This window comes from Symphalangus syndactylus, chromosome 7, assembly GCF_028878055.3.
Source record: "Symphalangus syndactylus isolate Jambi chromosome 7, NHGRI_mSymSyn1-v2.1_pri, whole genome shotgun sequence".
NCBI lineage: Eukaryota > Metazoa > Chordata > Mammalia > Primates > Hylobatidae > Symphalangus > Symphalangus syndactylus.
This window is the reverse complement of record NC_072429.2, coordinates 10423399-10444854: the sequence shown is the minus strand read 5'-3', so window position 1 is coordinate 10444854 and position 21456 is coordinate 10423399. Positions and strand designations below refer to the sequence as shown.

General features: G+C 60.2%; 2 protein-coding genes across 11 annotated transcripts in view; one reads left to right on the top strand and one right to left on the bottom strand.

Moving 5' to 3' along the window:
* Nucleotides 1-40: 40 nt before the first annotated feature.
* Nucleotides 41-16704, top strand: DBN1 (drebrin 1). Of its 6 annotated transcripts, XM_055285151.2 has the most exons (16): nt 940-1005; nt 1383-1661; nt 4842-4897; nt 5525-5637; nt 5809-5883; nt 5999-6145; nt 6294-6371; nt 6564-6715; nt 6791-6854; nt 12890-12949; nt 13038-13161; nt 13891-14028; nt 14363-14533; nt 14924-15573; nt 15879-15981; nt 16126-16704. In XM_055285151.2, exons 2-16 carry the CDS (start codon nt 1570-1572, stop codon nt 16194-16196), a joined length of 2094 nt encoding a protein of 697 aa, XP_055141126.1. In that variant the 5' UTR covers nt 940-1005; nt 1383-1569; the 3' UTR covers nt 16197-16704. The 6 variants fall into 6 exon arrangements, with proteins under 6 accessions (XP_055141130.1, XP_055141128.1, XP_055141127.1 ...); XM_055285153.2 differs by lacking the exons at nt 940-1005; nt 1383-1661 and adding an exon at nt 93-342 and having other exon boundaries at nt 5528-5637; XM_055285152.2 differs by lacking the exons at nt 940-1005; nt 1383-1661 and adding an exon at nt 94-342.
* Nucleotides 16705-17374: 670 nt separating this feature from the next.
* PRR7 (proline rich 7, synaptic) overlaps nt 17375-21456 on the bottom strand; it is a 9834-nt gene continuing 5752 nt past the window's right edge. For 3 of the 5 annotated variants that reach the window (XM_055285163.2, XM_063642562.1, XM_063642563.1), the window contains exons 2-4: nt 19632-19716; nt 18166-18831; nt 17375-17937 (exon numbers count right to left, since the gene is read on the bottom strand). In XM_055285163.2, coding sequence (XP_055141138.1) covers nt 17540-17937; nt 18166-18592 — 825 coding nt within the window. In that variant the 5' untranslated portion in view covers nt 18593-18831; nt 19632-19716 and the 3' untranslated portion in view covers nt 17375-17539. The remainder of the gene's footprint in view (nt 17938-18165; nt 18832-19631; nt 19717-21456) is intronic. The other 2 variants (XM_055285164.2, XM_055285162.2) reach the window with 1 other exon arrangement.

Here is a 21456-nt window from a genome sequence, read left to right as displayed (position 1 = left end):
GGAAGGGGGGGGCGGGCCTCCCCCTGGGCCGGGCCAGGGCGGCGCTAGGACCGAGCGAGCGGAGGGAGCGAGCCGGGCGGAGCCAGCGCCCCCCGCCCCCCGCCGGCCGGCTCCCCTCCCCCGGCCGCTGGCTCGCTCGGCTCGCGACGCTGCAGAGGCTCCGAGGCGGCGGCGGCGACTCCCTCTTTCCCTCCCTCCTCCTCCGTCCGCCCGTCCGTCCGCGCGTCTGTCCGTTCGGCCCGGTCCGGCCCGAAGCATGGCCGGCGTCAGCTTCAGCGGCCACCGCCTGGAGCTGCTGGCGGCTTACGAGGAGGTGATCCGAGAGGAGAGCGCGGCCGACTGGTGAGCCCCCCGCCCCCGCCCCCGCCCCCGGCCCCTTTGTCCCCGCGCCGCCGCCGCGCCTTTGTTTCTCTCCCGCCCCGCCGCCCCGCCGCCAGGAAGGGAGGGGGACCCCGAAATGGTGCAGCGGGCCGGGAGGGCCGGGAGGGGCTGCCTTTGTGCGCGCCGGGGGAGGGGCCGGCGGGCCAGGCGGGGCACTACCGGGCCCCGAGCGCCCGGAGGCGGCCCCAGGCGCGCGATGGGAGCCGCGGCCGGACGCGGCCCGGAGGCGCGGGGTCCCGATGTGGGGCCCGGGGCCGCGTGGCCCTGCGGGAGCCCATCCCCCACCCTACCCCCCGGGCCCGGGGGACAGGTGTTCACGGGCGGCCAAGGGCACCTTCGCCACCTTCGAGCGGGCGAGGTCCGGGCGGGGACAGGGCGGAGACCGAGCTAGCGGAGCCAGCGCAGCCTGCCCGCTCAGCCCGGCCCGGCCACAGCACAAAGGAAAGCGAGGGCGGGGGAGGAGCGGAGCGGGCTGGGGGCCGGGCGCCCCGCCCACCGGGGGCCTCTCGGAGTGGGCCGCACTCCCCCCAAAACCTGGGCTGGAGTGAGGTGGAAGGATGTTTGCTGCCACATGGCGACCGCGAAGTGACTCCCTTACCGCCGCGGGTCGCGGAGGAGGCAGGGGTGAGCTCTCCTCCCCTACCTGAAGGGGACTGCGGGGACTAGGCAGCTGGGCTGGGGGACACCGAGCTGCCTAAGGGGCCAGCTGAGGTCCCTGGGAGGAAGCCCTCTGGAGAACAAGTGTGGAGGGAGCCCCCGAAGAGGGCTGAAGTGGTGAACAGATCCACGGGCCCCTAGCAAGGGGCACTCGTTCCCTGATGGGGGAGGAGCTGGGCCGCCCCTCACCCCGCCCCCCAGCTGTTGTCTCACCCTGAGCTGGGGGAGGGGATGGACCACCTGCTCTGGGGCTGGCGGCCCAGGGTGGCAGAAAAAGGAAACCGAGGGGTTCCTCACTGCCCCATCCTGGAATCCTTTTCCCCCCCGTAATACTCTTCTCCTAGGGAAGGCGCCCATCTGGTTCTTAGGCCTCCTCTTCCTGCTGGCAGATGGGAACAGGTTCTTCTTGAGAAAACTGAGGCAAAGAGGAGGGCGGGTCTGAGGGACCCCGCTTGGGCTGGCCTCACCCGCACACTGGGAGGGCAGCCAGGTGGGGACTCTGACCTGGGGGCTCCTGGAGGAGAGGATGAGATGGCTGGGCATCCATGGCATGGTACTGCAGCACTGGCCAGCAGCCAGGCCTGGAGGGATGGACGCGAGAGACAAGCTCTCGTGTCCTGCAGGTCAGTCACAGGAGAGGCCGGCACAGGCTCAGCAGGCAGGCGGCCCACCCATTGTCCCAGCCCTGCCCCAGGGAGGCTGAGATCATGGGAGGAGCTCTGGGCAAGTGGCCGGCTTGGCCTGGTGAAGGAGCTGGCTTTGGGATAAGGCCCCGCCTGGGGAGAGGCACAGCTCACCCCAGAACACCTCCTTTGCCCTCCAGTCTGGAGAGGTGTTGTCTACCAGCACCCCATTTTCTCCTAAAAGCAGAGCTCTGGTGACCTATTGCCAGGGCCACACAACCCCTGTTGCCCCACATCCTGCTCAAAAGAGGCCTGCCCCCCCCCCAACCCCAGCAGCATCCATGTGGCCAAAGCGAGTTATTCATCACTGGTGTGCGTCAGCCCCCATCTGGGTTGTGTGTGGGACACACACAGATGCACACATGTACCCTCGCACATGCACACATTCGTTCACTAAGGGCCCAGATAACATTTTGAAAAAGGGCTGTGAGGATCACTTTCTACACAAGAGAATATGAATACCCCAGTGCCCAGCATGGAACCAGGGGTGCAGTGAGGTCTGAAGACTCAGAGGCAGACCCTGCGCATAGGTCCAGAGGGAGGGGTGTCTTGGGTAAATTGCTGTCTGCCCCCCCACCCTTACCTTGCCTCCAATGGGGAGGGGTGGTTGGGGGGAGTTCATTCCTAGGTGGCAGGGCCTCTGAAGTGCACCACTACTCTGGCGCAGGGAGCAGGGGACCCAGGAAATGAGGTTGTATGGTGGGAAGGGCCACTGTTGTCCTGGTTGTGATATGACTCATTGTGGTCATACACAAGTTCCTGGTCCTCTTGGAAAGAAAAGGGATTGGGCCCAGGCCTACCTCGATACTGAAGGCCTTTCTAGCACCACCATCCTGAGAGTGATGGTCCTGCAGGGTCCACCTGCCCTCAACCCCCGACCCCAGCTCACCCCCCACTCCAGCTCACCCCCGGGTCTCTGGAACTGCCACATTCCAGCTCCCACCTCACGCTAGTTCAGTTTATCTGGCTAGGTGGCTTTTAAGTTGGTGTCAGTATCACACGTACTTCTGGTATATGGTGTGCTGGACCCCAGGACCCAGAGAGCAGGATGTGCTGATCGACTGAGTCAGCGTTCCTGCCTTCACGAGGCTTACAGTTGGAGGCGGTGTCTGTCTCCAGGAGTTGGAGCTGGTGAGATGTGTAGGTGCCTGGTCGCCTACCCCATCCTGATTCCCTGTGGTTTCACCAGCTTCCACCTGGTGCACCACCAGGCTCGGGGTGCCTCTGATGTGTTTGAGAAGCACTGGTCTTTGTATTCCTGCTGGGATGTGGTGGGTGCTCTGGGAGGGGCAGCTCAGGGGAGGCTGCTGGGGGCCAGCACTGGGCTCTGAAGAACGGAAGGATTCCACTGGGAATAAGCGTGGGGTAGGGGAGCAGGTCTTGCCTTCCATGTGAAGAGAACCACATAGGCAGAGGCTCCAGGGTGAGCCCTGTCCAGAACCCTGCTTGGGTCAGGGGGCCATCCAGTGTGTCCCAAGTGTGTGGTGTGGACAGGGCGGTTCAATGGAAAGGCAGGCTGGAGGGTTTGAACTGGGGTATGGTTTCTGCTGGGGGAGGGCTGTGGCTGGAGCAGGAAAAGGTGGCCGGAGGTGGGTAGCCAGGGGCTGAAGATGGAAGGCGCCCCAGGGAGCCTGGGCAGGCCAAGACAGGTCCTCTCAGAGGGAGGCTTGATGTCTAGAGCAGTCTCTAGGAACTAGGGTCCCTGGGCTCTGCATTAGTTTCTCATCGGTGCATGGAGAGGGACAGAGCCTGCTTCTCCCAGGGCCCTTTGTTCCCGTGGTGGGTTAGGGCAGCAGGACAGGTGCTGGGCCAGCTGTGTTGGAAGCATCTGTCAGGGCCAGGCTGGGGCTGGGGGTAACAGTTGGACCAGGAGCTCCCAGCCCCACAGCCCACCTGTGTTCCTTCCTGGAGGTAGGAAGCCGGGAATCCAGGAAGGGGAGGGGCTGAGGCCATTTGGCCCTGGCCACAACCTCCTGAGATGTCCCCTCCATCCCTCCCGCCTTCATTTCCTTCGTCCCTTCACTTCTGTCCTTTCTCTTCTTCCTCCTCTCCCTGTTTCTCTCTCTGCTTCTCCCCTTCTCTTTCTCTTCCCCCTTGCCCTCCCTTTCTGCCTCCCCTCCTCACAGCCCCAGCCTCCTGCCTTGGCACCTGGGGAATAGGAGTTTGGAGAAGGGGTTGAGCCCTTTCAAACCTCAGGGACAAGGCCCTTCCTCCTAGGTCCCGGCTCTCCTCCCTCCCAGAGGGTCCTCAGCCTGGGCCTGCATGGGGTGATGGAGGAGGCATCTCTGCCTTCGCTTCCGTGAAATGGATGCTCTGTCACCACAGCCTATCAAAAGGAGCCAGGGCACACAAAGCTAGGGAGGAGGAGGAAGGAGGAAGGCCGCCAGGTCAGCTTTCTGTTAGAGCTCAGGCAGAAGGAAAGGCCAGCAGTCTCAGGAAGCCTCAGCCAGGACTGAGGCAGCCTAGGGGCTAGAAGGCCTGGAGCTCACGCATGGCCACCCCGGGGCCAGAGTCTGGGCGAGAGTGACTGCAGTGACCTCATCCCCATTTCAGAGAGGCGGAGATTGAGGCGGAGGGCGGGTCCCCAGGGTCCTTTGTGTTCAAGGAGAATGCAGTTGGGGTGGGCCAGTCGTGTGCCAATTGCAGGGTTGCCATGGTTACCGGGGGATGCCCAGAGCTGTGGGAGCACCAGGTTCTCTCTTCTCCTCCTTCCTCCCCGGGGGAGGGGCAGCGGGGACCAAGGCACGTGCCAGGTAAGTTCCTGGCACTAGCCAATGGGGGATGAGGATCGTGGTAGCCAGGGAACGGTAACCAAGGAACCGTCGCCTTGGAATCTCCATCACACACCCGCTGCTCTGGGTTGTAGGCTGCCAGGGCCAGGGCCGCGATGCTGCGCACCAGCCAGCAATTTCTCCCCTCACTGCCTGCGCCCCACCTGACCCCGGCCTCCAGCGGCATCCTGCTGGGCTCCCGCCTGGCCCTGTTGTCATGGCTACAGCAGGAGCCCTCCCCGTTCCTGTCCTACCCCCTCCATGTCCCTCTCCCTCCCCAGAGCCGTCCCCACCCAGAATTGGCGGCCTGGGCCCTGACAGTTTGACAGCCACCCCTCCCTCTCCCCAGGGCTCTGTACACATACGAGGATGGCTCCGATGACCTCAAGTTTGCAGCATCAGGAGGTAGGAATTCCAGCCATTCCTTCGCCTTCCTCTCCACCCCCTCCTCCCAGTCGTTTTCTTCCCCACCCACCTGGCTGTAGGCCACCTCCCTGCCTGCACCCTGCAGCCCCACACTTGTCTGGATCTGGCGGGTGTCGTGTCCTTCCTCCAGTCATCCCTGTGTCCTCAGGGTGGGGAGGAGTCTCGGAGCCTTGTTGAATGTTGGACTTCTGAGGCTGAGCCTCCAACAGGGAAAGTGACTTACCTGAAGCCACACAGCTGGGACGCTTTGGGGGAAGGGCCCTATTCACCGCCTTCCCCAGAGCTAGAAAGCTTGATTGTGCCTCTGGGCATTGGCACCTGGTGAGACATGATGATGTGTGAAGAATGAGACCTGAGTGTGAAGAACAAACACTTCCTCAGTCCTACCCCAAACCAGGCCCTGCAGGAGTCATAGGCAAAGCTACATCCCTGTGCACCGCCACCCGCACACATACCAACACAAAACTGGGACCCACAGATCCCAGAGGCCAGAAGACCCCTGGGTGTGCCTGTGGAGGCCTGGAGAAGTCTTTGCTTTGAGTTCCAGGCTCTTTTTGGGAAGGGTTTAGGAGGCAGAGAGACCTGACACTCTCCTGATTACCCTAGAAGGGGGCTTGCAGGAGCTTTCGGGACACTTTGAGAACCAGAAGGTGATGTACGGCTTCTGCAGTGTCAAGGACTCCCAAGCTGCTCTGCCAAAATACGTGCTCATCAACTGGGTATGCGGCCAGGGCTGGGGAAGGGGACTGAGGGCCCAGAGCAGTCGCCCTCCCTGTCGGCCCTCTGACACCCGTGGAGAGGGAACCCCACCAGCCCCAGAGAAGATGCACCCTATCATGTAGGGCCTCCCTTGTCCTTTCCTGACCCCCTCTTTGCTGGGTACTTTGCAGGTGGGCGAGGATGTGCCTGATGCCCGCAAGTGCGCTTGTGCCAGCCACGTGGCTAAGGTGGCTGAGTTCTTCCAGGTGTGTGTCAGGGGCCAGGGCTCTTGGGGGTGGGGACAGCCACCAGGGTCTGCGTGCTGGGGTGGTGATGGCGGGAGGATGGTGCCGCTTGAGCACTGCTGTCTTCTTGCGGAAGGGCGTCGACGTGATCGTGAACGCCAGCAGCGTGGAAGACATAGACGCGGGTGCCATCGGGCAGCGGCTCTCTAACGGGCTGGCGCGGCTCTCCAGCCCTGTGCTGCACCGACTGCGGCTGCGAGAGGATGAGAACGCAGAGCCCGTGGTTAGTGTGTGTTTGGCACCCGTGGGCTCTGCCTGCGTGGCCTGGTGCCCGAGTCTGGCCTGCCCGGTCCCTCTTAGCCCTCACCCTTTAGGTGTCGGGGGCTCCTGGGGCATTCAGCCTGCTTATGCTGGGTCCTTTGACACTGCAGGGCACCACCTACCAGAAGACGGATGCAGCTGTGGAAATGAAGCGGATTAACCGAGAGCAGTTCTGGGAGCAGGCCAAGGTATGGAACCCTGAGCCTGGCCTGGCTGAGCCGCCCCTCATGGACCCCATGGGGCAGGTCTGAGTCCCTCACTACAGTGGCATGGCCCATGCCAGGTGCCCCGCCCCCAGCCCTGGTTTAGGGAGGGGCTGGAGGGGCAGGGTCCAGGCGCCCAGGCTCAGGGCCTACCCTTGTTCGCACCGGGACTCGCAGAAGGAGGAAGAGCTGCGGAAGGAGGAGGAACGGAAGAAGGCCCTAGATGAGAGGCTCAGGTTCGAGCAGGAGCGGATGGAGCAGGAGCGGCAGGAGCAAGAGGAGCGTGAGCGGCGCTACCGGGAGCGGGAGCAGCAGATCGAGGAGCACAGGTGAGCCCGCCCGCCCGGAGCGCTCCAGGGGCCCCCGGGCGCACCCTGATGGGTGCTGGCTGCTTATCGTTCCAGGAGGAAACAGCAGACTTTAGAAGCGGAAGAGGCCAAGAGGCGGTTGAAGGAGCAGTCTATCTTTGTAAGTTCTTTGCCAAGGCTCCTGGTCTCTGGGTCAGGGAAGTGAGAATGGTCCCTGTGTTCCTGGGCCTTGTGGGGAGATCAGTGGCTCAGGGACAGTGGTGGCTGTTCTGGGGAGCTGCATGGGCACAGGGTGCCATGGAGCATCAGGCCTAGCACCTCATCACGTGGGGCTCTGGCCGTGGAAAAAGACTACTTTGGAGAAGCTTGTGCTCTAGATTGGTAGAGAAAATCCATCTAGACCCAGACCCTCACTGACCAGACTCCCCCTCCCCTCCCCTGGGGGCTCTCAGCAGATTAGATACTGTTCCTGCACTCTGAGGGGCCTCCAGGCCCGCCACAGGAGTGAGGCAGGCGGCATGGGTGAGCCTGGGCCAGTGCTGAGCATCTGTAGCCAGTGTGCAGCATCTCCTTGGGAGCAGCCCCTTTGTTCCAGGGGTACTGTCTGAATCTCCACACATTGGGAATGGCCCGTAGGTCCTGTGGATTGGTCCCTGAGAATCACAGCAGAGTCACATCTTCATGCTTTGAATTTAGTATTTTGGAAATAGCTAATGTCATTCAGGACTGAGCATGGCTCAGTTCAGGAAGGGAGGTGGGTTGATACTCATCTGGATTGAGACTGTGATGGGCAGATGCAGGGCTGTGGGAACTCAAACGGGCTCCAGAGTCACCCACAGGAGGCTGAGAGAGAGGAGGCAAGACAGTCCTGCAGGCAGCAACATTAAGTCACTCCAGTCACATCTGCCCTTGGATGGGGTGGGGATGATGTGTGTCTGGTAAGCTCCAGCCTCAGTCATTCATTCAACACACACTGCCACCTGCCACCTGCCACCTGCCACATACAGAACATGGTGGAGAACGAGCTGGGTAAGATCTTTTCTTCATAAGCCGATTCATGTATTTTTTTTTTTTTTTGAGATGGAGTCTCGCTCTGTCGCCCAGGCTGGAATGCAATGGCGTGATCTTGGCTCACTGCAACCTCCATCTCCCAGGTTCAAGCGGTTCTCCCGCCTCAGCTTCCTGAGTAGCTGGGATTACAGGCGCGCACCATCATGCCCAGCTAATTTTTTTTTTTTTTTTTTTTTTTTTTTTTTTTTTTTGAGAAAGAGTCTCGCTCTGTCACCCAGGCTGGAGTGCAGTGGCACAATCTCGGCTCACTGCAAGCTCCGTCTCCCGGGTTCACGCCATTCTCCTGCCTCAGCCTCTCCGAGTAGCTGTGACTACAGGCGCCCACCACCACGCCCGGCTAATTTTTTGTATTTTTAGTAGAGACGGGGTTTCATCGTGGTCTCGATCTCCTGACCTCGTGATCCGCCCGCCTCGGCCTCCCAAAGTACTGGGATTACAAGCGTGAGCCACCGCACCCGGCCCTTGCCCAGCTAATTTTTGTGTTTTTGTAGAGACGGGGTTTCACCATGTTGGCCAAGGCTGGTCTTGGACTCCTGACCTCAGTTGATCTGCCCGCCTCGGCCTCCCAAAGTGCTGGGATTACAGACGTGAGCCACCGCGCCCGGCCACATGTATTTAACTGTGGCAAAATACATAAAATGTACCATTTCAGTCATTTTAAAATCTGCATTTCATTAAGTGGCATTAAATTCATTCACATTGTTGGATAACCACCACCACTGTCCATTAAACACAAATTCTGCTCTTCCCCACTTGCCAGCTCCTGGCAACCACCATTCCACTTTCTGTCTCTATGTAGCTGACTACTCTGGAGACCGCCTATCAGTGGAATCACACAGTGTTTGTCCTTTTTCATGTAGCTTATTTCACTTAGCATGATGTCCTTGAGATTCATCCATGTTGTAGCATGCGTCAGAATTTCCTTCTTTTTGAAGGCTGAATCATATTCCATTGTATGGATATACCACATTTTGTTTATCCTTTCAGAGTGAGGTTTTTTAAAATTTTTTAATTTTTTTTAATTTTTTTGTTTTGTTTTGTTTTTTTGAGACAGAGTCTCGCTCTGTCGCCCAGGCTGGAGTGCAGTGGCGCCATCTCAGCTCACTGCAAGCTCCACCTCCCGGGTTCACGCCATTCTCCTGCCTCAGCCTCCAAGTAGCTGGGACTACAGACGCCCGCCACCACGCCCGGCTAATTTTTTGTATTTTTAGTAGAGACGGGGTTTCACCGTGTTAGCCGGGGTGGTCTCGATCTCCTGACCTTGGCCACCCGAAGTGGTGGGATTACAGGCGTGAGCCACTGCACCCGGCCTGCCTCCCAGGTTTAAGTGATTTTCCTGCCTCAGCCTTCCAAGTAGCTGGGATTACAGGCGCCCACCACCACGCCTGGCTAATTTTTGTATTTTTAGTAGAGATGGGGTTTCACCATGTTGGCCAAGCTGATTTCGAACTCCTGACCTCAGGTGATCCACCCGCCTTGGCCTCACAAAGTGCTGGGATTACAGGCATGAGCCACCGCACCCAGCGGATAAAGTTTATTCTTTCTTTCTTATTTTTTTTTTTTGTATTTTTAGTAGAGACGGGGTTTCACCATGTTGGCCAGGATGGTCTCGATCTCTTGATCTCATGATCCGCCCTCCTCAGCCTCCCAAAGTGCTGGAATTACAGGCGTGAGCCACTGCGCCCAGCCAAGTTTGTTTGTTTATTTATTTATTTATTTATTTTTTTGAGACAGAGTCTTGCCCTGTCACCCAGGCTGGAGTGCAGTGGCACGATTTCAGCTCACTGCAACCTCTGCCTCCTGGGTTCAAGCGATTCTCTTGCCTCAGCCTCCTGAGTAGCTGGGATTACAGGTGTGCACCACTATGCCCAGCTGATTTTTGTATTTTTAGTAGAGACAGGGTTTCACCGTGTTGGTCAGGCTGGTCTCGAACTCCTGACCTCGTGATCTGCCTGTCTCAGCCTCCCGAAGTCCTGGAATTACAGGCGTGAGCCACTGTGCCCTGCCCGATAAAGTTTATTTATTTATTTATTTTTATTTGTTTATTTTTTTATTGTTTTGAGATGAAGTCTCACTCTTGTCCCCCAGGCTAGAGTGCAATGGCGCCATCTCAGCTTACTGCAACCTCTGCCTCCTGGGTTCAAGTGATTCTCCTGCCTCAGCCTCCCTAGTAGCTGGGATTACTGGCGCCTGCCACCACTCCTGGGTAATTTTTGTAGTTTTAGTAGAGACAGGGTTTCACCATGTTGGCCAGGCGGGTCTCAAACTCCTGACCTCAGGTGATCCTCCCACCTCGGCCTCCCAAAGTGCACTGTGCCCAGCCCCGATAAAGTTTATTTTTATGCTAACATTTCAAACATACACACATGCAGGTAGACAGAATAGTGTTGTGAACCCCCGAGCTGATTTATTTTCACCAGTTACCAACATTTCAGGTAAAGTGTGAAGGAGCTTACTATTATTATTTTATAGTCCCATCTGGCCCTTTAAGTATACTTCACATGAGAGTGACAGTGGACATTGTAGCAGATCATTGTGGTACCCTTTCAACTTCAGGTCCTCTAAGGAAGGGCATGTGTGAGAGACTTTGGGATTTAGCACCGTGAAATGCTTTCTCTTGGCTTAAGGAGCTGTCTGCTTTCTCTCCGCTGTTACGAATTGTGTTCCATATCTGGGTTTCCTTTTGGCCTGGCCTGCAGGGGAGCTCCCGTGTATCTGAAAATGCTTTAGGCACAGCAGTGGCTTTGACCCGTGTGGTTAGTGCGTTGATCTCTCTCCTCCCTCTGGGCCTTACTTGTTTCGGTGTTGTTCACGTGGTTGGTAGTTAAAGCCTTTGTGGTGGGCCGGGCGTGGTGGCTCACGCCCGTAATCCCAGCACTTTGGGAGGCCAAGGCAGGCGGATCATGAGGTCAGGAGATTGAGACCATCCTGGCCAACATGGTGAAACCCCGTCTCTACTAAAAAATACAAGAAATTAGCTGAGCATGGTGGTGGGCACCTGTAGTCCCAGCTACTCGGGAGGCTGAGGCAGGAGAATGGTGTGAACCTGGGAGGTGGAGCTTGCTGTGAGCCAAGATCTCGTCACTGCACTCCAGCCTGGGTGAGAGACTCCGTCTCAGAGAAAAAAAAAAATAAGCCTTTGTGGTAGCTGCCTCTGGTCCTTTCTTTGAACAAGGCAGAGGAACCAAGTGAGATTACAGCAGGCAGTGGGCAGAGCAGCAAAGGCTGGCAGGACATAGGCTCATGGGAAGGTGAAGAGCCTGGGCTGACTGGAACCCCGTGGGCTGAGGAGTGGGGGAAATTTGATTGGGAAAGGAGAGCAAGGGCAGAGGAGGAGTTTAGACTTCATTCTGGGGGTCACAAAGTTATTGTTGAGGTGATAGCCCTCCTGAGGTGGGATACTACGAAGGGCCCTTCTCCCAGTGCCCCTGACAAGCTAACATTTTAGATTATAGTCTCAAAAACAGAGAGGCCCTGGGACTTCACCACCTTAGCAGCCCCTCCTGCCCAAGCTGCCACCTGAGCAGCAGGGGACACCGACTGAGAAGCTTTAGTGTGAGTGCAGTTGAGCAAACATGTGCCTGCCTTGTGCTGGCCACCCACCCGGAGACCCCAGTCCTCATCCTGTGTTGCTCACACGGAGGGGGAGGTGCCTCTGGAAACAGGAACTTAGGATGTGGTGTCATCGAGGTGGAAGCCAGGAGCACCCCGTGGGGACCCAGAGGAGGAAATGACCTGAACAAGCCAGGGACCTCTTCCCCAGGAAGCAGTGGCCACACTGCGGCTGGAAACCAGAGGGCCTGGCCCCGGGGTGGGGAGCAGGCATTTGGGAGGGGGGCCAGTCTCCCATGCTGAGGCTTGGAGGTGGAAACGGGTGTGCCTGTTCTGGGAACTGCCTGCGTCGTGCTGAGGACTTGATGTCTACATCTCACAGTATGTGGGCGCCTTGGGGTGGGGGCCGGCAGGGGGTGGTGTTGGAGAGGTGACGGCTAGGTCAGGCAGGGGTGGGGGACGTAGGCCAAGCGCGGGCCCTGCCCACCCAAAACAACATGTGCAGTGGGCAGGCAAAGCCCGCGTGAGCGGGCGGCACACGCCTGTCTTAAGGGGGCTGCGGCAAGGCCCCGGTGATGGCTGCTCCGGGCTTGCAGGTGATGTCGCCAGGGCTCTGGCACCTCAGGAGAAACTGGGACCCTGATTTCAGTATGAAAGTTCCTGGTTTTTAAGTGGTGGCAACTAATTAACATGGTTTAAAAATATCATACCAGCAAAACAAAAGCCATCTGTGGGTCATATTTAGCCAGTGCTTGCTGTGGCTCATGGGAACCCCTGAGGGATTTTAAGCTCAGGAAAATCATGGTCTGATCCGCATTTCAGAAAGATCCTTTCAGGGCCTATGGGGAGCAGATAAGGCAGGTGGCAGTGAGGAAGGCTGGACCATGATGCCACGGTCCAGGCAGCAACATTGGGAGCATGGTGGCCCCGGCACTGGGGTAGGAGGTCCGAGAAGTTATCTACAAAACAAGGAGCACTTCTGGATGGCCCTAGGCACCTGCTTAGATATGGGGATGAGCAAGTGAGTGAGTGAACCTGGTGCCCAGAGGCCTGGCAGGTCAGAGATGAGGTGGCTGAGGGCCTTGAGGGAAGAGAGGGGCTGTGTGCCTTGGTTTGACGGGGCAGAGGTACCACCTCTGAAACTCTTCCTGCCAGATTGCGAAAGAAGCATGGGGGCTGTAAGAAGGCCAGAAGGCCAGGCACTGGTGGCTCATGACTATAATCCATCCCAACACTTTGGGAGGCCAAGGCAGGAGGATCCCTTCAGCCCAGAAGTTTGAGACCAGCCTGGGCAATGTAGGGAGACCCCATCTCTACCAAAAAATTAAAATTAGCTGGGCATGGTGGTGCACACCTGTAGTCCCAGCTACTCGGGAGGCTGAGGTGGGAGGATCGCTTGAGCCCAGGAGGCAGAGGCTGCAGTGACCCGTGATTGCACCACTGCTCCCCAGCCTGGATGACAGGGCGAGTACCTGTCTTAAAAACAAAATAAATAAATAAAATACAGTAAAAAAGAAGGCCAAAAGCCCCTGTGGGGATAGGTGCACCAGACACTGTCCCTTTGGTTTCTAGGGTGACCATCGGGATGAGGAGGAAGAGACCCACATGAAGAAGTCAGAGTCGGAGGTGGAGGTGAGAGCTGGGGGCACCAGCCAGGTGAGGCGGACAGGGCTACCTCAGCTTGCCTGGCCCAGCCCCAACCTTTTCCTCGTGCCCTCAGGAGGCAGCGGCTATTATTGCCCAGCGGCCTGACAACCCAAGGGAGTTCTTCAAGCAGCAGGAAAGAGTCGCATCGGCCTCTGCGGGCAGCTGTGATGTGCCCTCGCCCTTCAACCATCGACCAGGTAGTCCTAGGCCTCACCCCCACCCGGCCCCACTCCTCAGGTTACGGCCCTGAGCCTCTCTGGGACTTTCTCGGAAGGGAAACCTTGCCCAAGGAACCCTTGGAGAAGGCGAGACCTTTCATCCAGCGTGCATCCGCCCGCCACTTCCCAGGTGGCAGGACCCCAAGAAGGGCCGGGGATGGTGGTGAAGTCGCTTGTGGCTGAACAGTGGGGAGTGCTAGGGCCTGTGGGGCAGCTCTGGCATGGGCTGAGGCACAGCGCTGGCCACGGGGAGCAGCTCAGCTGGGGTGAATTAGGTCTGGCCTGGAAGGCCGGGATGCATGCGGGCTGGGCTCTTGCCCGGGGCCTGAGTGAGCCTCCTGGAGCTTGCACCCAGGTGTCCCCATTCCGCTTCTTACTGTGCTGCTTCCGCCTCCCCTGAAGCTCTTCCCTGCCCTGTCTGCTGGTCTGAGTGTGCTTGCCCCATGCTGGGGTCCTGCCACAGGCTGTCCCTGCTGTACTGCTCCCAGGCTGGCTGTGTGTCTGGGGCTGGTGTGAGGCTGCCGTCCCCACTGTACTGCTCCCAGGCTGGCTGTGAGGCTGCGGCTGGCTTGGCTGAGTGTGCGCCTGGCTGAAGGCAGCTTGGACATCCAGGACCAGCCCTGGGGGTGGGAGAGGCCTCGGGCAGGGGTGGGGGAGACTGACCCTCTCTTGTCCTCTGTCTCTTTCTCTGTCTGTCTCTCTCGGCAGGTCGTCCGTACTGCCCTTTCATAAAGGCATCGGACAGTGGGCCTTCCTCCTCCTCCTCTTCCTCCTCCTCCCCTCCACGGACTCCCTTTCCCTATATCACCTGTCACCGCACCCCAAACCTCTCTTCCTCCCTCCCATGTAGGTAGCAGCCCCAGGCCTCGGCGGGGGTGGTAAGGAGGGCCCCGCTTCCCAGCAGCCCCCCGCCCTCACTGCCCCAGCCTGACCGCTGATCTCTGGTGTTTGTCCCCAGGGCAGGCACTGCCTGCCTCTTACCCCTGGCCTTATGGGGCACTGGCCCCCAGGGGCCTAGCTTACAGGGTCTGGAGCTGGAGTCTGGCCCCTGGGGGTGCTGGGGAGCTCCCAGCCCCCACCCAGATTCCAGAGAGGAGGTGCTGGCCAGGCCCCAAGGTGGACAATCCTGTCTCACCTGGCTCCCCCGCCCTCACTGACCCACCTGGGGTTTGTTCCACAGGCAGCCACCTGGACAGCCACCGGAGGATGGCGCCCACTCCCATCCCCACACGGAGCCCGTCTGACTCCAGCACCGCCTCCACCCCTGTCGCTGAGCAGATAGAGCGGGCCCTGGATGAGGTCACATCCTCGCAGCCTCCACCACTGCCACCGCCACCCCCACCAGCCCAAGGTGAGAGAGGGATGCTACCTGCACCAGGCCTCCCATCATCAGTCCCTGGCTGGGAGCCCCAGGTTGCCATGGTAACCGTTCTCCGGGGATCTGGGCCACCCATCACCAAGACTGCACTGCCCTGGAGGCGGCTGTGTGGGGAGGAGCCCTGGTGTACAGTCAGACCTGCCCTCTCTAAAGCTTAGCACCCGCCCTCTCAAGTGGGAATCTGGCCTTGGCCTTCCTCCCGGAGCTGCCAAGGGGCTTAAAGTCACTGGAGTCACTGGGTAAGGGGGCAGTGGGACACCTGCATGGAAGTCCCTGGCTCCCTCACTCCTTAGTGGGTGGGCAGGGTCTCCATCCTCCCCAAGGGGAGCCGGTTACATATCTCCTCTGCCTGTGCTGTGACAGAGACCCAGGAGCCCAGCCCCGTCCTAGACAGTGAGGAGACCAGAGCAGCAGCCCCTCAGGCCTGGGCCGGCCCCATGGAGGAGCCCCCTCAGGCACAGGCGCCTCCCCGGGGGCCAGGCAGCCCTGCAGAGGACTTGATGTTCATGGAGTCTGCAGAGCAGGCTGTCCTGGCTGCTCCCGTGGAGCCTGCCACAGCCGACGCCATGGAGGTCCACGATGCAGCTGACGCCATTGAAACCGACACTGCCACTGCTGACACCACTGTTGCCAACAACGTACCCCCCGCTGCCACCAGCCTCATTGACCTATGGCCTGGCAACGGGGAAGGGGCCTCCACACTCCAGGGTGAGCCCAGGGCCCCCACGCCACCCTCGGGTACTGAGGTCACCCTGGCAGAGGTGCCCCTGCTGGACGAGGTGGCTCCAGAGCCACTGCTGCCAGCAGGCGAAGGCTGTGCCACTCTTCTCAACTTTGATGAGCTGCCTGAGCCGCCAGCCACCTTCTGTGACCCAGAGGAAGTGGAAGGGGAACCCCTGGCTGCCCCCCAGACCCCAACTCTGCCTTCAGCCCTTGAGGAGCTGGAGCAAGAGCAGGAGCCAGAGCCGCACCTGCTAACCAATGGCGAGACCACTCAGAAGGAGGGGACCCAGGTGCGGCAGGGACTGCCTGGTGGGAGGGATGAGAGGGAGTGGGGGCTGAGCAGGGTGCTGGCCCTGCATTCATCATGCTTGCACCAGTACCCCCTTTCTCTGTGACCCACATTATTTGAGGGGAAGTCCATCCCGCCTGCCCTGCCTCCCTGGGCCGGCTCTGCTTTTGTTCCCAAGGCAGGCATCCGTGTTTCCCTGGCAACCACTGATGGAATCATTGGTTGCTGGGGAAACGGGCTCAGGCCTGATAGGTCAGCCCCAGCTCTGCTGGGTGGGGCCAAGTGACCTGATGCTTTCCCCTGCAGGCCAGTGAGGGGTACTTCAGTCAATCACAGGAGGAGGAGTTTGCCCAGTCGGAAGAGCTCTGTGCCAAGGCTCCGCCTCCTGTGTTCTACAACAAGCCTCCAGGTAGTATTGGGCTGGATGATGGGGAGGAATTTGGGTGCGGGGGCTGGATTTGAATGTGGGTAGCCACCCCATCGCTCACAGAGGCTGGGGACACAAGCATGGGTCTGCTAGGTCCCTAACTCCTTTCCCTTTCTAACGCCACAGAAATCGACATCACATGCTGGGATGCAGACCCAGTTCCAGAAGAGGAGGAGGGCTTCGAGGGTGGTGATTAGCGGTGGCGCCAGCCCTAGGCTACCCTTGCCAAGGCCGCCCACCTGCATCGGCCTCTGGCCAGACGGCCCGCCGTGCCTGCATTCACAGCAGCTCCGCCTGGCACCCACTCCGGATTCCGGCCCTAGCTGGGGACTTGGCCGCTTCCCTACCCACAGGGCCTGACTTTTACAGCTTTTCTCTTTTTTTTAAAAGTTGATAGGAGACTTGTACAGTTGACTGGTTTTCCTCCCGTTGGTAGTTGAGACGCTGTTGCAAATTCCACCCCTCCTTCCCTGGTCCAGATTGTAGCTCTTAGTCCTCCCTGCTCAGCTGGCCGGGGTGGAGGCCTCACCCTGCTTGGGGCCTGGTGTGGGGGGAGCTCTGGTGGGAAAATGTCCCCCACCTCTTTTCCTAGTTTTATGTTTCTTGGAAAAATATCACTTTGTATTTTCTGTCCAGGGCTTCAGATATTTTGCACGAATTTTAAAACATGGCAATAAATGGCTCGTGGGCTCTGGCTCCCTGGGACCCCCCTCCCCGCCCTTCTTTCGACCCCTTCCTGTCTGGCCCAAAGGAAGTAGCAGGTCCAGCTGGGGCCCCTCGGCTACCCCCCCCCCCTCCTGCCGGGCAGGTCCCAGGCTGGAGGCCCTAGGCCCGGTTCAGGTCAGGGCTATGGACGGGGCCCGGGGGCTTTGGTGGCCCCTCCCCAACTCCTTCCTCTTTGCTTGGGTTCCTTTTTCACGTTCCACGTTCAGTAACTGTTTTTTTTGTTTGTTTTTTTTTTTGGTTTTTTTTTTTTTTTTTTTTTTTTTGGAAAGCACAAACTTCTGTAACGGGTCGTGCTCATGTCTGTTAATAAAGAAATCCAGATCCCTTCGGGCTGCCGCCTGCCCTGACCCAGGTTCCCAACTCCTCCCACCTCCGAGGCCGCAGCACCTCCTTGCCACCAGGGGGCGTCCTCACTCTAATTCCAAGGCCCGCCAGGCGGGGTTGGGGTGGGGGGCGGTGCTAGGGGCTAAGGCTCCCAGGGGAAGCCGCCTGGAACCTACAACCACCGGAGGAGGGTTGCTCTCAGACTTAGTGCTGTACCCTTAGGCTCTGTTGTGGCGGAAACGCACGTTGAGGGTCCTTCCCGCCAAGGCCCCGGCTTGTCTGGTCACACAGAACCCTGGGCGAAAGCAGCGGATCCACCCTCCGCTTGTACCAAACCAGATCACACACCTTTATTATCCTCAAAATGTAACAAACGGGATAAGAAATCCCTCCCTCCCCCCGCCCCTCCCCGCAGTCCAGGGAAGCATTTAAAAAGCCCCGCAGTCAGGCTAGGAGTCCGCCGGTGGGGCCCGGGGCGCCGGGCGCCCCTCTATACGGCTGTAGTCCTCCCGAACAAGGGGATGGAGACCGGCAGACGCCAAGCTCCGTGCTCCAGGGGCTCGCGGCTGCTGAGCTCTGAGTCGGTCCAGCTGGGGAAGACCCGGCGGCCACGGTCGGCCTGCAGGCAGAGGGCTGGGCAGGGCGGCGCGGGCCGAGGGGCGCTGGGCAGGTGCAGCGCCGAGGTGTAGCCCCGGTCCAGGAAGAGCGGCTTGTAGCTTGGAGGCGGCTGTTCCTGCTTCTCCGCGCTGTCGCGGCGGCTCAGGAAGGGCGTGACGATCTTGCGGTAGAGGCCGCGCGTGTCCGTGAGCACCTCGCTGTAGGGCGGCGGCGGCTCTGCCATCAGCACCGCCTCTTCGTAACACGGTGGTTTGGACATGTCCGATTCCGCTGCGGAGTGGGAGGCGGTCGGAGGGGGTGAGGCCGCCGGTTCCCAGCCTCTCGCAGAGGCCCTGGCCAGGGCCGCCCGCGCCCCAGCCCTAGCCCGAACCCGAGCCCGCCGCCGCCCGTGTTCTCCCGGAGGCTGCGGGTGGAAGCCCTGAGGGTAAGCAGCGAGCCCTCCAACGCCCGCCCACTCCCGGCGGCCCGGATCGCCCCCTGGCGGAGGTCGGTACTCACCTTGGCGCGGGTAGCTCCAGGGCCGTGGCGGCACCGACAGGTGCGGAGGCGGCGGGTGCGGGAGCGCGTGGTGGTGCGGATGTGGGTGCGCGTGCGCGTGCGGCTGCGCGGGCCCGTGGTGCAGTAGCGGGTGCACGTGCACGTGCGGATGCGAGTGCGTGTGAGCCGGCGCCTCCAGGCGGCTACGGTGTGGTGGTGGCTGCGGCGGCGCCAGGCCCGGGGGGCTCCCGGCCAGACTGCCCTCGAGTTCGAGGGGCTCCAGCTCTAGGGCGCGCAGGTTCTGCTCGCGCAGTCGCTCCTCCTGGCGCCGTTTGAGGCGGCGGCGCAGGAAGCTGCAGAAGCAGCAGAGCAGGACGATGAGACCCCAGATGAGCCAGAAGCCGGCGAAGCACGTGAGGAACGTGTAGGTGCCCTGGGACATCACCATGGCGGCGGCACGGGCGGCGGGTCCTCAGCCGCTTCACTGGACACTGGTCTCCGCTGCGTGGCCCCGGGCCCGCGCCACACTCTCAGGTGCCGCCAGCGTCACTCGGGGACCCGCGGCCGGGGGCTGCCCGTGGCAGGTCTCAAGTCGTGCGCGCGCCGGCGGGGGACAGCAGCGGCGCCCGCTCCTTCCCATGGCGCCGGCGGGCGCGCGGGCGTGCCTCACCCGGGGCCGCGCGGGACCTGTGGGGCAGACACGGGGCGCAGTGAAGGCGCGCCGCAGCCCCCAACGACTTCCCGGCCCCCGCCCTCGCCCTGCGCAGTCCGGGGAAAGCCTCCTCCGTGGGAACCCTGCGCTCCCCGGGGGCCCGGTGACGTCACCGAGGAGGGTGACGTCACGCCTCGAGGTTTCCCTGGTAGGGTTTCCCCGATCTGAGCCCCGGCCGCCGCCGCGGAGCCCGGGCGCCGAGGGGAGCCGAGGCGGGCCAGCAGGGGGCGCGCGAAGGCCGGACTCCAGCTCTGAGTCAGTACGAGAGATTCGCCATCCGCAGTCCCGGGGCCAAAGGGTTTCAGGAGCCTGTGCGCACCAGGTCCCTGAAGAGACGTCTCGGCGCGGTTGCTGTGCGGCGGGGAAAGGGTGGTACATCTCCTAGAGCCCCGCAGACAGCCACCTGACGCCCTGTACAGACGCCTGGCAGCCCCTGGCTGCCCAAAGCCCGGAACAACTGGCCCTGCACCGCGCCCTTCGAGTCTCCGCCGCTCGCGTAGGAGGGCTCCGGCGGGTGGCTCTCACTGGTAATGCGTGCCAGTACTGCGTGCCACCGGCCCTGCCTTTGTCTGAGCCTAGCGCGCCGCGCCGGGCGTGGGCCACTCTCTCTTCCTTTCCTCCAGGCGCCCTGCCTGCTCCAACTCCGCTTCCCCGCCTCCTGCCCTTGCACAGCCCCACTTGGCTCTGCCTCTAGCTTCAGGCCGCCGTCTCCCTTTCCCTCTCGCGGAAGGGAGGAAAACTAGATGAGGGTTGGAAGCTAGTCTTTCGTACCCACCTGGTCCTGCACTCACTCCAGATGGGCATCTCTAGTTCCGCTTCCTCCTCTCCACAGCCGCGGGTGAGAGGGGGAACCGTGCACCCTAAGAGGGAGGTAGGAGGGAGCCCTGACTCTGAGAGTGAAGGGTGGCAGGTGACTGCTCACCGCCCCCACAGAACAGAACTGAGCCTTTCCTGAATACCTTATACACACGGGTTTGAACGAAAGCCTTTGGGGTAACTGGAATGATTCCTATTTTACAGACGAGGAGTTGGGGGAACAACTGGCTGTGTAGATGGCAGGTGGTGGAACTATAATTTGAACCCAGGCCTGGCCACAAAACCCTAGCCTGAGTGGGGTGGGGGGTATGCTGCCTGGGCTACTTTGTGGGCCTCCTCCAGGAGCCCCACGGACCCTACCCTCAGCATGCCCAAGGCACACACACACTCTGCTTCGAGAGCCACAGGGAGCCTGAGCCCCAAGCTGGGGGAAGCCAGGCCATGGGCCACCCCACACTTCTCCCCAGATGGCTCCTGTCTGACTCCATGGCTGCCTTCAGCCACGTGCCACTTGGTGCCCGTGCCAGTCCCCTTCTCCTGGGCCTGCGTTCCAGAACAGACAATGGCAGGAACCATAGCTCTGCCCGCCCCCTCGACAACCCTGCCATGAGGCTGCCATGGTGACGCAGCCCAGATAAAAACACGATGCTGCCAGTCACTGGGAGTTAATTACATCTGTTATTCTTTTCCTGAGCCATCAGGAATGCTCTGAGGAAACTGGCACTAACTAGAGGTCCCCCTGGTCTGCCAGGCAGGAACAGCTCTGGGTCAGAAAAGGTAACTCTGGGGCTGGAGGTAATGGGGTTTAGCTGAATTAGAAATATCTTTCAAGGACCATGCAGAATCCTCTCTTCAACACCACCTTGTCCATGGTGGTTGTGCCCATCTGGTAGACAGGGAGATAGGCTCAGAGAGGGAAATGACTTGCCCCAGGTCACACAGCTCAGAAGGGGAGGAGCTAGGATTTAGCCTGAATCTGAATCCAAACTCTGTGACAAGCCAGATGTAAGTGGCAGCCGTGGGGGCACTGGGCAGACAAGCCAGCTAGCAGCCAAAATGCATTCCCATCCCTTCCCACCAGGGCCCTGGCATGCCTGATCACCAGCCCGACGCTGCTGTGGAATAGCAGCGTGAGAAAGAGCTACAGGGTGAAGGGGAGATGCAATGGCAGCTCCAGGTTAGCAAGAGACAAAAGACAGGGTCTGTGCCCTGAGGGCGCCCAGCTCAGCAGGTAGGGCATTAGGCCATACAGGGCAGGCCACGCCCAGGACCTGCTGGGTGCCATCATAGCTGCATTTTATAGACTAGGCAACTTTTGGCCAAAGAGAGGAAGGCTCTTGCTTAAGGTCACATAGCTAGCTCCCTGGCCCCAACCTGGCTCCGCTCACAGGTGGAGTGGGTGGGGATTTGATGCTGAACACTGTCCCCTCGGCAGTGTCACAGCAGGCCCACGGGACTGGAATCCTGTCTGAAGCCTCCCTCCCAGGTGCTCAGTAGACTCTCATGTAACCGACCATAGGTGCTCAATACACAAACATCAGAGGTGCATTCAGACCTTTCAAAATGCTCTACCTGACCAGGCCAGACTTGGCAAAGCCTCCCGAAAAAACCATGCCCCCTTACTGCTCCTTTACTATGCGAGCTCTTGCCCTTGTCTGGGAGCCTTTCAGGCTCAGAGCCCACCTGCAGCCTGCTGCTCCAGCCACTCCCTCCACTGCCCGCACTGCTCCAGACTGGTAGTAGCAAATACCTGCCTCCTCCTACCTACCCAACGCGTTCAGGTG

Excerpts from the sequence above, each read along its gene's own strand:
- DBN1 (XM_055285151.2), top strand. The coding sequence starts at position 1,570 with ATGGCTGGGCATCCATGGCATGGTACTGCAGCACTGGCCAGCAGCCAG. Across the intron at positions 1,662-4,841 it reads CAAGCTCTCGTGTCCTGCAG|GGCTCTGTACACATACGAGG; the intron begins GTCAGTCACAGG and ends CCCTCTCCCCAG. Across the intron at positions 15,574-15,878 it reads CTCAGAAGGAGGGGACCCAG|GCCAGTGAGGGGTACTTCAG; the intron begins GTGCGGCAGGGA and ends TTTCCCCTGCAG.